This window comes from Hemicordylus capensis, chromosome 1, assembly GCF_027244095.1.
Source record: "Hemicordylus capensis ecotype Gifberg chromosome 1, rHemCap1.1.pri, whole genome shotgun sequence".
Taxonomy (NCBI): Eukaryota; Metazoa; Chordata; class Lepidosauria; order Squamata; family Cordylidae; genus Hemicordylus; species Hemicordylus capensis.
The window spans coordinates 204,995,708-205,009,844 of NC_069657.1; the positions used below are offsets into that span (position 1 = coordinate 204,995,708).

General features: G+C 41.9%; 1 protein-coding gene across 3 annotated transcripts in view; it reads left to right on the plus strand.

The window, feature by feature from the left end:
• The window catches only part of DNAJC10 (DnaJ heat shock protein family (Hsp40) member C10), a 47,362-nt gene that overhangs the window by 25,582 nt on the left and 7,643 nt on the right, over nt 1-14,137 (plus strand). For all 3 annotated transcript variants that reach the window (XM_053270117.1, XM_053270109.1, XM_053270127.1), the window contains exons 11-19: nt 1,918-2,007; nt 4,618-4,731; nt 5,633-5,747; nt 6,531-6,658; nt 7,247-7,363; nt 8,137-8,238; nt 9,512-9,667; nt 11,877-12,010; nt 13,265-13,318. In XM_053270117.1, coding sequence (XP_053126092.1) covers nt 1,918-2,007; nt 4,618-4,731; nt 5,633-5,747; nt 6,531-6,658; nt 7,247-7,363; nt 8,137-8,238; nt 9,512-9,667; nt 11,877-12,010; nt 13,265-13,318 — 1,010 coding nt within the window. The remainder of the gene's footprint in view (nt 1-1,917; nt 2,008-4,617; nt 4,732-5,632; nt 5,748-6,530; nt 6,659-7,246; nt 7,364-8,136; nt 8,239-9,511; nt 9,668-11,876; nt 12,011-13,264; nt 13,319-14,137) is intronic.

Consider the following 14,137-nt stretch of genomic DNA (forward strand, 5'->3'; position numbering starts at 1 on the left):
CTGGGTGCCTAGACCGCCCCTGCCAAGAGGCCCCCCCCCCAGCTGCCATGAACCCTCGTTCACACCGCCGTGAGCCCTCCTCCTGATATTCTAGCTGCCCATGTGTGTGGCCAGTGGGTGTGGGGTGAGGCAAGCAGGCCTCCCCTCACACCTGTGGCAGCAGCTGCTGAGCCTGACTGTCCAACTCAGTGGCCTCTGAGAACTATGAGGAGTTCCCGTGCATCTGCGCAGTTAAAATACAGTGTCGCAAGCCAGTGACGTCATGGACTTGTGACTCTGTACTCTAACTGTGCAGGCACACTGGAGGACAGTCAGGCTCAACAGCCGTTTCTGCTCCGATCATTGCTGCCACCACGGGTGGGGGGGAGGCCTGCTCTCCTCTCCTCCCACCCCCTGGCCGCGCATATGGGTGGCTAGAGTATCAGGGAGGAGGTCTTGCGGCGGCAGCAGGGAGGAGAGCTCGTGACAGCGGCAGAGGGCTCCCCCCACCCTGGGCCTTGGAGGCCACAGACCATGGCCCCAAGGTCCGGGTGTTAGAGCACTTCTGCTTGGACTTATTATAGACACTGGGTTGGGTCCTAACTTTTCATGCACTCACTGGCCAGGAGTTCCTTTCATGAGTGGTGGGTGAGTTTTGCTCTTGGAAGGGGTTTTCCCGTTGTTGGAAGGATCTCCTGAACACTGAGCACTACAGTGCAAAAGGTTTGAATCTAACTCCCTGGACACAATCTCTGAGACTGTACATTTCAAGGACAGCCTTGCTATGCAAGATTGAATCTCACAGTGGTCCTAGTTCAGTGCACTAGACCCATGACAGTAGAGGCAATCTTGTACCTCGTTTATTTTAGACTGCTGTCCACAGGCTTCCCCAGATTAAAAAAGCGGCTTAAAGTCCATTTAGAATTTTGAGTTAACTCAAAGTGAATGTTAAAGATGAATATGTTTATGCTAGGGGTCAGCAGCTGGCACTTCAGAGCGCATCTAAGCCCTGATGACATCATGGTGCCTGTTCCCCTATGTATCAAGCCACCTTTCTCTTTCACCCATTCTGATTCTTGAAGACCCAAGCAAGGAGCCGGTTCAGATTATACATCCAAGCCCACATGTGAATAGTGTACTGCGTGTGTACAAGCTTATCCCACTCTCCCTCCAGTGTGTATTTCCCCTTCTCCTAATCAGCTGAAGGAGTATCTACATACTGCCCTACTGAAATTGTTAGTGAGGGGACAGCTTGGATGAACATCCCCCTGGCCTGCAAAATTAGGGGAAGAGGAATGGCACGCTGGAAGGGATGTGACCAGGACTTGCTCAGATGTAAACATCTGAACCAATCAAAGGAAGAAGAGCATATGAGAAGAGCACATGAGAGAGAAATCTTTCATCATTTGCACACTCTTCTTTCTCCCAGGACCATTTTGAGCAGCTTTAAGGTATGAGGAATTGGCAGAAATACAGCACATTAGCTACAACCCTCCTCTTCCTTTTCTAACTTGCACACTCCTCCATCGCTTAAGCCTTTCAAGATAGTGCAGAGATTCCTTCCTGAAAGGCTTTTACTGTTCGGCTTAACAAATCCCAGGCGCCAGGGTACCACATCACCTAGGAATTTAATTGTGGTGCATAGACTAGGATATTCAACAGCCAGCATCATTTAATAAAACCTTTATTTGCCCCAGACAGCCCTGTCCCTCTACTGTTTGTATGTTACTTGTAAAGGGGATAAAGGGAAGCACATTTGCCCTCTCCCTTCTCAATGTCTATTATGAAGTTCGATAATGTTGCCAAGTGTCTTTGTCTGACTCCCTGTTTTTGGGTTGGCTCCTAGATCCCAAGAAAACCTAAGGGGTGTGTGTGTGTGTGTGTTTACTCTAACTATAAAATGGCATAAAACTCAAACAGTCATCTCCCCCACCCCAGTTCCTTAACTCCTTAGATGCAAAAGAGATATATTTGGAAGTCATGCAGCACCTTCCAGACTTTGAAATGATCTCTGCATCTACATTAAAGGTAAAGAGAATTATTATTTTGACTCTCCCAGTGGACCCCTTCAGCTGGGATTTCCTTCTTTCTATCTTACTAAACTCTTTGATTTTCTTAATAGAGCTTTATAAAACTCATGACTAGAGCTGATGTTGGACCAGTTTTAACTTGTTAGTCAAATATTTCATTTAGAGATGTAGGGACCCATTTGTCCCTAGGCAGTGGTGGGTTTGTTTGCTTACACCTCTCATTAAAGAGTGCTGAAGAAACAAGACTCTTGTGCTCAAGTCAGGAATCCCAGATTCTGTGGTCTGAATAAAAAACAAATTGGATGGATTTCCTTAATGTCCCTTCTGTTTGTATACTTTATTGTGGCTGTACTCTCCACACTTAGTGGGGTCTGCTGCACTGCCTGTCTTGGGATGATCAGATTGCACACACAGGGAAGAGGTACACAAGAAGCAGTAGGCATCTGCTGCAAAGATTGGACCCGATTGTGACATCAGCCTTCAAGTTTGTAGAAAAGTTAATATTGTTATGAATGAAAGCCAATTAGTAGTCTGCTATAGGTCAGAGGTTTGAACTGTTTCTCCATGTCAACATCATCAGGAGAAGGCATATCCTCAATGAATACCTGCCTGGAGGCGGTAATGGGCTGGATGAGGGATAACAAACTGAGACTGAATCCAGACAAGACGGAAGTACTTGTTGTGCGGGGTCGTTACTCAGGAAACGATATTGACCTCCCTGTTTTAGATGGGGTCAGACTTCCTCAGAAGGATCAGGTACGCAGTTTGGGAGTGCTTCTGGATTCACGCCTCTCTCTGGTTTCTCAGGTTGAGGCAGTGACCAGAAGTGCTTTTTATCAGCTCCGGCTGATACGCCTGCTGCGTCCGTTTCTTGAGATTCATGACCTCAGAACACTAGTACATTTGCTGGTAACCTCCAGAATTGATTACTGCAATGCACTCTATGTGGGGCTGCCTTTGTACGTAGTCCGGAAACTACAATAATACAGAACGTGGCAGCCAGGTTGGTCTCCAGGTCATCTCGAAGAGACCATATTACTCCTATATTACAGGAGTTACACTGACTGCCAATAGGTTTCCAGGCAAAATACAAAGTGCTGGTTATAACCTATAGAGCCCTAAACAGCTTAGGCCCACGGTATTTAAGAAAGCGTCTTCTTCTGCATGATCCCCATCGTCCACTACGTTCGTCAGGGGAGGCCTGTCTGTGGCTATCTTCAAGTCGTTTGGTGGCCACTCAGGGATCGGCCTTCTCAGTTGTCGCTCCAAGACTTTGGAATGCATTTCCCGCTGATATAAGACTCTCCCCATCTCTAGTGGTTTTTAAAAGATCCTTGAAGACTCATTTTTTTAACCAGGCCTTTAAGCTTTTGTAATTTTAGATTTTGTAAATTGTTCTCGTTTTAGGCAGCTTTAATTGATTTTAATGTTTTATTTATTTGTATTGTTTTATGATTGTGAACCGCCCCAAGACTTTGGTTTGGGGCGGTATAAAAATCTGTTAAATAAATAAACTGTGAATGTACTGTCAGATTCTGTGATTCTTTGTTTTAAAGAAACAGTGCTTCATTGTGAGCACCTTTTGAAATGCTCTGGAGAGTTCACTTTCTTATTTTCCTAAATTATGTCGTCTGGCACCCAGACTAGAACTGTGCTGGTGCTGCAATGCTGGCATCCAGACTTAAAGTTGTCATCTTGCAAAGAGGAGGGACAATTTCCACTGATCTCTCCTTCCCTCTGAAGTCCACTGTGTATCCCAAAAATATGTTGCCGAGAGCTGCATGATCTCAGGAACATATTTTTGAGAGGCACTCCAGGCTTCAGAAGGAAAAGGAGAGCACCGAAAATTCCCCATAGCACCAGTGCAACATTAGCAGCACCAGAACTGCTAAGTTAGTCTGGATGTCAGCTGCTGTTAGTTTGATGTTTTTATTGTTCTTAGTGAGGGGCAGGGTATGCCATAATAATGTACACTCAAACTCTCTCCAATGTGAAGGCTGCAATGCTCAGTCACTGGAATCATTTTTATTCCAGAAACCTTATGGGTCAGTACAAAATATAAATTTAATGTGCAAATTTTGTCCTGTTTTGTGGTATCTTGTAGCTTATTTGGTGCTAACTTTAAATTATATAAATATGCATTATATCATCTTCATTAGGAATACTGCTGTATATATCAGGTATTTTATATGAAGACTGCAATCCTGTGCACCCTTAACTGGGAGTAAGCAGGGAATTACTTCTGAGTAAACATGAATGGGTTTTCATGGATAAATTGGGAAATTATGGATTTCTGTGCCTGCTTGTACATGGCATATAATATATTATCTAATATATGTATAGATACCACTATAAACTCAGCATGACTATCTTCTGAATCATAATAGGGGACTGTGGCACTCTAGCAAAATATCTGGGTTATTTATGTTATCCAAATATTGTCAAGTTCAGCAACCTGTAAGAAGAAAAGAATCATTCTTTTGTTTTCCACTTTGATTCTGGGGTGAAGATGATTCTATAAAGATTCTAAGAAGTCTGATAAGATGTTTTTCTTATGGGAGTGAATAAATCCAGGCGTTGTCCCTACCGGTTGTTCTCTGTTTGTTAGGACCGCCTGGCTCATCATCGATGGCTAATATTCTTTCAGTTTGGCGAGAGTGGCAAGTCAGATGGCCATGATTTTAAAAAGCTAGGCTTTCTACTTAAAGCAGAACATATTCAGGTAAGAGCAAGGCAGCTGTGAAAATGCACAGACAGCTTGTAAAGGCATTATTAAATGCAGTGATGATTTGAAGGGACAGCAACCTCTCCCAAGCCCCCACCCCACCCCTTCTGTAACTTCAAAGAGTTTCTTTTATCTACTGTGATTTATTTAGAGTCTTGTCATATTCAGTTACTTACCTTCAGCCAGCTTCTCACACTTCCACTTCTGGCTGAATCTATGCTGCTACCTGTCTCGAACATGTGCCCCACTTGCTTGAATAGGAAGCTGGAGGAAGCCGTACCTCAGCCATCTCCTCTCATGCAGCTATCCAGCATCTGTTTATCTTTCCTCTTCAGGGATGAAGCAGATGCAGGAACAAAGTCAGCATCTCTAAGAATGCAACCTGTCTCCCTTGTGTACCTGGGGGCAGATCTGGAGGCGTACACCCTAGTTTTAAATTTACTAATTGCTTCCTGTGGGCTTCACTGCCAAAGTCTTAGCCCTGTATCAGCTGTTATGAGCTCTCCCAGCCGCTCCCAGTACACTTTCGTTTTCAAAGCATTTGATAGATCTTTTTCCCCTGCAAAACTGCATCCTTTGCAATTTTGCATCAAACTGCATCCTTTGCAATTTTGCATCAAACTGCATCAAACATGCTATTCAACTTTGTTTACATTTTCTTCAGATAGCAAATACTGGTGCATATACAGAACATAACTTAGACAGACGAAAGCACTTTCATCTGCCTAAGTTATGTTCTGTATGTGCACCAGTATTTGCTCTCTGAAGAAAATGTAAACAAAGTTGAATAGCATGTTTGAACTCCATAATTATTTCATATAAAATGAACATTTGTGGTATTTAATTAATAATTATACTAGAAGTTCAAGGAACAAACATATATTTTTTTCTTTCACAGATTGGCAAGTTTGACTGCCTTACTGCACCAAATGTCTGTAACAGTTTGTATGTTTATCAACCATGTCTGGCTGTCTTTAAAGGAAGGGGAATGGAAGACTATGAAATTCATCATGGTAAGAAACTTTTGAATAGAAGAGTTGTTTGTATACTCTGGTGATACCTGTGAGTGTCACTCCCTTAGGAGCAAAATAGTTACACATAGCTATATGCAATGAAGACCACCCCCCCGCCCACTGCCCAACATACACGCACACACTTTTTAAATCAAGTTCATGTAACCAACATTTTGCATTTTGAGCAAAGGAATGGTACGGGCTCAACTCTTTCCCTGTCAGTAATTATTTCCACTCAAAACCCCACACAGCTGATTTTATCTCCACAGCTTGGAAAGCAGTTTGTGGAGTGTGGGGGTTGAGTGAGAAAAGACTTATTTCTTTTTATTTATTTATTTTAAAAGGCAAGATAAGGCTTTGTTACATGTATTTGAATGTAATGTGTGCTCTTTTGATTTAGAAGACACACATTTTCATGTCAGATCACTTTGCTGTGTCCTGTGCAATATTGCTGGGCTTTTCTGTCACCTTTCTTTCTGAGCAATGTCCTCTCCATCCACCCATAAAGAGTACTGTTGTGTTTTTTGTGGGTTTTTTTTAACTTTTAAGTGAAAACCTGTATGCCCTAGAATTTAGGGAGGGTCCTCTAATGAAATTGCTTTACAGTACGTTTGGGGTGGAGAGAAGGAAAGCTGCCTATGGGATCTATTGCTGGAGGAGATTGTGATGATCCTTTCTGTAGATTTATTAGCTAGATTTATTACCGGCCTTCTGTCTTATTTTGCTGGACAAAGAATATCTACATCAATCCACTTCAAGTTGTCTTTTTTTCCCCCTTTAAAGGAAAGAAGATTCTGTATGACATTGTGGCTTTTGCCAAGGAGAGCGTAAATTCCCATGTCATCACTCTTGGTCCTCAAAATTTTCCAGGCAAAGAGAAGGAACCATGGCTTGTTGACTTCTTTGCACCTGTAACTATCACTATACACATACATATATATTTTTTGGTGTCAAAATACATTGGTACATATTTTATTGATGTGTAATATCAAAGTGTTTTTGAATATATTATAGAATGGCATATAGGAATTTTTGAATTCTGTTATACTGTCAAAAGGAATGCGGTGGGACACTGAGTGCAGTGCCCTGTCCCAAGATCAGCCTCGCCCCCCACCTCCCCAGTGTAATACATTCCAGAGAGTTGCTGGTTCCATCTCCTTTGGAAACCCCCCAAGGAAGGGGTCTACAACCTCTAGACGTTGCTTGGATTGTACTAATATTCAGGGAAGTCTTCTTGCTATTTAACGTAAATGTATCTCCCTGTCATCTAATTGTGTGAACAGTGGTCCATTTCCATACAATTTGAGTCAAAAAATAATCTTATATTCTATTCAGAGAAATCACTTACAATTCACTAGACTTCTAATGAATGATTTGCTGATTTAATTACTTAAATCTCATGATTTTTGTGCTTGTCTGTGATCGTAATAAAGGAATTGAATTGAATCTCATGATTTAATGAGAGATTTATGGCTGTTTTGTTTTGTTTGTTTTTTCAGTGGTGTCCTCCCTGTCGAGCTTTACTGCCAGAACTGAGGAAGGCGTCAAAGCAATTGTATGGTCAGCTGAAATTTGGTACATTAGACTGTACAGTTCATGAAGGGATTTGCAACATGGTAAACTACAGTTATTAGTGTTTTTTCCTCATACATATTTTCTGTGTTCTAGTTTAACATTTTCTTGAAAAATGATCTTACAATATTGTTTTGACATTAAGAAAAATGACTAGAACCCTATGAAAACCCCAACAGATGTGCTTGCTTAAACACTGCTGAATTACGTGTTTTGCTTAAGTCCTTCTCTATTACCTCTTAAATATGGTTCTGCATGCCTCTAAGTTTGTGCAGACTTAAAGCTCTATGAACTTTGGGTCTTGTGAATGAAAGATAATAAAATGCATAGTAACTGAACACATTTGAACTGACTGAAGACTGATGAGCTAATGCATTTATAAAATGACTTACTGTGCGAAAGGAGCTGGATTTTTAGGCAGCAGATTCTGCACACAAACATACTGCAAATCTTTATTTGGTTGGTGGTGTGTGTGTTTGTTTTTAAAACCTGACGATTTCTGTTGTACCCAAAAAAGCACAAGGCAACTGACAGTAATTCCTGCCATAATTTCTGCATTACAGAAAAAGATATCCTGGAGAATTGTTGAATACTAAAACTGCTCTTCTCAGTGTTGCGCTAAAATCTATGTCAGGCCTTCCCTGTATCACACACTCCCCACCCCCGTTAATCAGTTATTGAAATAATGTAGCCTTCCTTTACTTTGCAAAACACTTGAGTTTTCAGAACAGAATCATAGCAGCAAAAGCCCTGAATGAAATGACAAGATGAAAAGATGTTTATTTCTGAAAGTTTTGTGTGTTTTTCTATTTCATAGCATAACATTAGAGCTTACCCAACAACTGTGGTATTCAACCAGTCGAACACTCATGAATATGAAGGTCATCACTCTGCTGAGCAGATTTTGGAGTTTATTGAGGTAATAGCACCAGGTGTTATGTAATTTTGTGAAACTATGAAGTTCTACTGTTTAGGGAAGCTTAATGAGAAGCTGTTATCCTATCCTTGAGATAGGGAGGGTTCCTAACTCAGTAGCAGAGGATATGGCTTGCATGCAACAGGTTCCAGACTCTCCGGTAAGCCTGAGAAAAAAATCTCTGAAACTCTGGAGAGTTGCTGCCAATCAATGTAAACAAAACTGGCCCAGATAGAACAGTGGTTTGCCTCAGTATAAAGCAGCTTCCTAGATTCGGTCTGATTTTCTTAAACTAAAAAAATCTTAAGATAAACTGTAATCCTAAATGTGTGTCTGCAAGTTTCCTTAAAACAAATGCAATGGCTCACGCGTTCCACAGCCTAACATGGATGCTGCCTATCCCCCTGTGTTCTTGCAGGCTCCTAACGAAGAACCAGCGGTCATGCAAATACTTAGTCACACGCATGCACGCTAGAAATGCTGCTGCTTGGATCAGAAACATGCCACTTGACTGATCCAAATAGTGCTACCAGAGTGCAGACATGCTTTTAAAAAGCATTTCACACTCTTGCATGTAGAGGCAAGACTGCCGGTATTTCATTAGGATCCCACAGCAGCTCCAGTGGGTTGGCTTTGCCCTGCATTAGGGTGCGGAGCATGTGGGCCAGTCTGTTTAGCGCTGGCATGCTAGTAGCTTTTTTCTCACCTTTTATACAGCGGTGTTGCCCCAATCACTCACCAGATTACCATTGGCAACCTGTGTGTACATCTAGGCATGAGGCAGCAGCGGGACTTCTCTCTCTCTCTCTCCCTCTCTCTCTCTCTCTTCCCCTTCTTGCTTCTGTGAACAGTGGTGGATTCAGCAGCATTTGAAGTGAGTTCCCAGCAGCTAGCTGCTCTTGGGCAGAAAATGTCCCTGGGTTACTTCCTGCCGCCTCCTAGACTAAAAAAGATGGGCAGCTACCCGTCCCTGTGAACACAGTCCCTGCTTGAAATGCTGCTGGGTTTGCTGCTGCCTGCAGAAGTGCAGCAAAGAAAGCAAAAGAGGGAGAGGAGCCCCACCACTGCCACTAAATTCCCCCTTCCCACCTGAAGCAGGCTAGTAAGAATATTTTGTGGGTGGATTATTTCTACGGGCTGAATAACAAGGCTGTTCTACATTACTATAAGCAAAGCAAACAACTTCATTTCACTTGATCCATCCTTTTGTTGCTGAGCAGGTTTATTATACATTGGGTAGCAGAGTAACTCCAATCTTCTCCATTCTGCTCCTTAGGATCTCATGAATCCTTCAGTAGTTTCTCTAACACCAGAGACCTTCAGTGAGCTGGTGAAAAAAAGAAAGAGCAATGAAGTCTGGATGGTGGATTTCTATGCTCCGTGGTGTGGTCCTTGCCAAGCTTTGATGCCAGAATGGAAGAGGATGGCCAGGGTAAAACCAAATGCCACAGTCAAGCTTCTTTACAATGTCCAGAAAGTTCCTCACATTTCCCATAGAACTTGGGGATGCATGGAGCATGCCCCTTTCTTTCAGCAGAGTGTTCTGTGTTTCCATAGTATCAGATATCCCTGAAAATATCCAGAGTGTCTTGGTTGTCCATGACAACCCCCCACAGCTCCTCTAATAATGCCTGTGTCTGTTCCTCTCCGAAAAGGCTCAGTTGGTTTTCTGTTTCTCTCCCCTTGCCAGCACCAGGGAATGTGCATCTAGCCAACAGTCTTGAAGGACTCAGCTCTGATGCACTGCATAGTCCCCATGTAAAGGCCACAGTGAGCTCCAGTGAAACTGGCAGGCTTTCTCCCCACTTCTGCAGTGAGTTTGGGGAAGTTCCTTAATTGTAGAGTTAAACTGGCAGCCATTTTGAAACCACTTGCCAGTGTAATCTTTACAGGAAAGAGACATTTTGGAATCTCTGAAGCGGGTAGGATGGTTAGCCTTACTGTTCTCTGCAGCTTTGGTGTGCAATGTTGTGCAACCAGTTACATCTCTCTCCCTCTCAGCTATATACACAACACCTTACTCCAAACTGTGAATGGATTTCTTTTCCAAAGGAAATTAAATCAGGTAGAGCTGGACACAAGGAGGGTCTGCTATGCATGTCCACAGCAGGAGAATTACAGTATCAATGTCAAAATGCTGACCTATTAAACCATGGTGTCCCTAATAGAATTCCTGTAATAGGTAATTTAAGAGTAGTTTGTAACTGTAACTTACTGACTTAGAGTAAATTGTAACTGTTTTAGTTGTCTTTTTAAAAACTAGAATGGTTTTTATTGTGTGTTTTTTAAAATAAAAAAAACCTAGGAGAAAATAGATGACATGGCAGTCTTGTTCTTCTGAATTTGTTCTAAAAATGTAGAAATTGCTAGGTTTTTAGTGTCACTACAATGTTCTATTGAAATTTTTTAACTATCTCTGTCTTGCATGGTTAGTCACATTATATGAACTTAACAGGGACTGTACCAAAATGGGCTGTTAACATTATCCAGGATGCAGCTGGGCTGGGGGAAGGAGGTGGGAACGCTACCATGCACATTTTAAAAAAGAACACCATCTGAAGTATCATTGGTGACATGTCCTGTAGCCAATGTACACACTTGTACTATCTAACTAGTAGAGCTGAGTGAAAGGGAACAGATTCATGGAAACAGGGCCACACAAGTTCCAATATGCTTTTTAATTTCCCTTCCATTTAAATATTATGGATGTGCTCGAAACGCAATTGTGATTCAGCAAAATGTGATTCGGCGTCCAAATCAAAGCCCGATCCCTTTAAAACTGAAGGCTTCCTCAGTCCCTTTAACACAGAAGAGAGCAGGCCCATATAGGCTCCTCCTCCACTCGCCACGACTTTTGTTATTGTGGCATTCCCCCCAGCGATGACAACATGCTGGCAGGGTGTATCTCAGCATGCGCTCAGCCCATATGTATGCCGGTGTCTTGCAAGGGCAGCTGAGAGATGCCCTGCCGGCACGCAATCATAGCTGGAGGGGGAGTGCCGTGATAACAGAAGTGGCGGCAAGTGGAGGAGGAGCAGGTACGGACCTACTCTCCTCTCTTCCGTGCCTAAAGGGGCTATGGAAGCCCTCAGTTTTAGTGTTGTGATTTGGACACCAAATCACATTTTGGCACTTCCCTGTTAAACAGCGCTTTAAGAAAGAGAAGCTGGCATAAGAATTGCTTAAAGAGAATAGATGCACCAGGGAGCAAACTCCCATGTTTACTAACTGTTGACCTGATTACTAACTGTGTAGAACAAGGGTAGGGATCCTTGGCCCTCCAGCTGTTTTTGAACTACAACTCCCACCATCCCCAGCCATGTTGTTGTGGTTGAGTTGAGTTGAGTTGTAGTTCAAAAACAGCTAGAGGGCCAAGGTTCCCCACACCTAGTGTAGAATTTTGGACATTGTTGTGACAAGATCTTAAGACCTTGGTTTACACAGACACACCCCAGTCCAGTGATCTATATGGGATGTTGATGTTCAGATGTATGTACAAAAGTCCTTGGTTTGCAAAGCATATCTAAGCAAATATTGGGATGACAGGATATTTCGGCTGGTAGATCAGAGAGCTCTTTTAAACATATGGACTTGGTTTGCAGTCATTTTTGCAGCTCATCTTGAATATTCCTCTATTTCAGTTGCTGAATGGACTGATCTCAGTCGGCAGTGTGGACTGTCAAAAATATTTCTCTCTTTGTCACCAAGAAAATATTCAAGGCTATCCTGAAATAAGACTCTTCCCTCAAAAATCAGTTTCATCTCATCAGTACTAGTGAGTAATGCATTCTTAGCTTTTAAAAATATTGAGCTGAAATTTTTCATTATGGAAACCTTGGTGAGACACTTTCAAATAGTCCAGTCAGTGAGGATAATAGCAGCGTACACCTAGCTATTCAGTAAATCAGGCTAAACCCTCTGCACTAAACTGGATTTGTGATGACTGAAGCGCTCTCTTGAAATTTGTTCAAGATACAAACATATTGCATAACTTCTTTTCATTATTACTATTGTGGATCTGGCCATCAGAGTAGACTTGCATTAGCAAAATTACTTCCAGCAAAATTCTGTGAATGTCTACTCTAAAGTCAGTCACAATGTGGACAATGGGACTTACTCCCAGATAAGTGTGTATAGCATTGTTGCATTAAGCACACTCCTGGAGTACTTTGTCGTCTATTTTGGACGAACTCCTCTCCCTTGCTCTCCAGGTTACAAGTGGACAGACACTGTGCTACCTCTGGGAGTTCTGTAGATGACTAACCCCAATGTACTTGCTGATTTAATGACAATAATGTTGTATGTGTTTGCTGATATTTTCTTCTGGAAAAAGGAGTTTTCCACCATCGTTTCAAGATGGTGTTCTTATTTTGGATGGTTTTAAAAGGGGCTTAGACACATTCATGGAGGACAGGTCTATCAATGGCTACTATTCTGGTGGCTATAGGCCACCTCCAGCCTCAGAGGCAAGATGCCTCTCAATATAAGCTTCAGGGGAGCAACAGCAGGAGAGAGGGCATGCCCTCATGTCTTGCCTGTGGCTTCCCAGCGGCATCTGTTGGGCCACTGTGTGAAACAGGATGCTGGACTAGATAAGCCTTGGGCCTGATCTAGCAGGGCTGTTCTTATGTTCTTATGTTATAAGTTATCACCCACTTGGGTGCGTGGGTGGATAGGTGGGAATTTTTTAAAGTTATTTTGGTTTTATTACAGTGTGCCATTTTAATTTCCTTATGGAGAACTGCATATACAGAATCTCATGCCAGAATTCAAAGTCCATGTGGATTTCCCTAGAAAGATCTGTCAACAGATACTGGCCAGAATGTAGTAACCAGCTGAAGATCACAACTTTCTTGGGGAGAATCCACAGTAATGTTAATCCAGTCTAAGGAAAATGTAGAGCATTTCTGTGTCATTTAAAACATGCATCTCTTTCAGTATACCACCCAGAGATGTAATTTTTGGGCAGTATAAAAATATGTTAAATAAATAAATATACCCTAATCTTTGCTTGTGTATCTTCTTATAGTAGCTACAATGGCTGGCACCGAGATGCCTATTCACTGAGAAGATGGGGGCTAGGGTAAGTTCTTGCATCAATATTTGTTCACAATTTAGTCAAACAGTGCTGTTTCTAGAAAATAGTAGAGAGTTTACATATTACACATATTACAGTGCAGATATAACATTTGAAAAGCAAGTTGGTTTTAAATACATCTGCACATGGTAGAAATTCTGACCAGTTGCAGGGTCCCCTGGCTCATATATGGGTCTTTCACATCAGTATGTACTTGTCTCCCTGATGTGTTAATATTTTTATTGTGAAGATATGTATTGCATACAAAGATGTATCCATAAATGTTGATGATGATGATGATGATGAGTAGTAGTAGTAGTATTTCTTGTTTACACAGTTAGACAGGTGGTGTTGACTGGTTTGTTTTATCCAGACATCGAATCCTTTCCAAGGACCTGGGATGGCTGAATTTTATTATCAATTATTGTTGTTATTATAGATATCATCACAAAATATAGGCTGTTCCCAGTAAAGTTGCTTTTTGTAATTGGCTGATGGTGATTTCTGTGGCCCCTATGGTGTTGAGGTGCTCTTCAAGGTGTGTTGGAATTGCACTTAGGGTGCCAATTACCACTGGGATTATTTTGGTCTTCTTCTGCCACAGCCTTTCAATTTCAATTTGTAGATCTTTGTATTTTGTTGTTTTTTCTATTTCTTTTTCTTCTATTCTGCTATATTATAATAATTATATTATTATTATTATTTAATTATTAATTTGATTTCTATACCGCCCTTCCAAAAATGGCTCAGGGTAGTTTACACAGAGAAATAATAAATAAATAAGATGGCTCCCTGTCCCCAAAGGGCTCACAATCTAAAATAAAC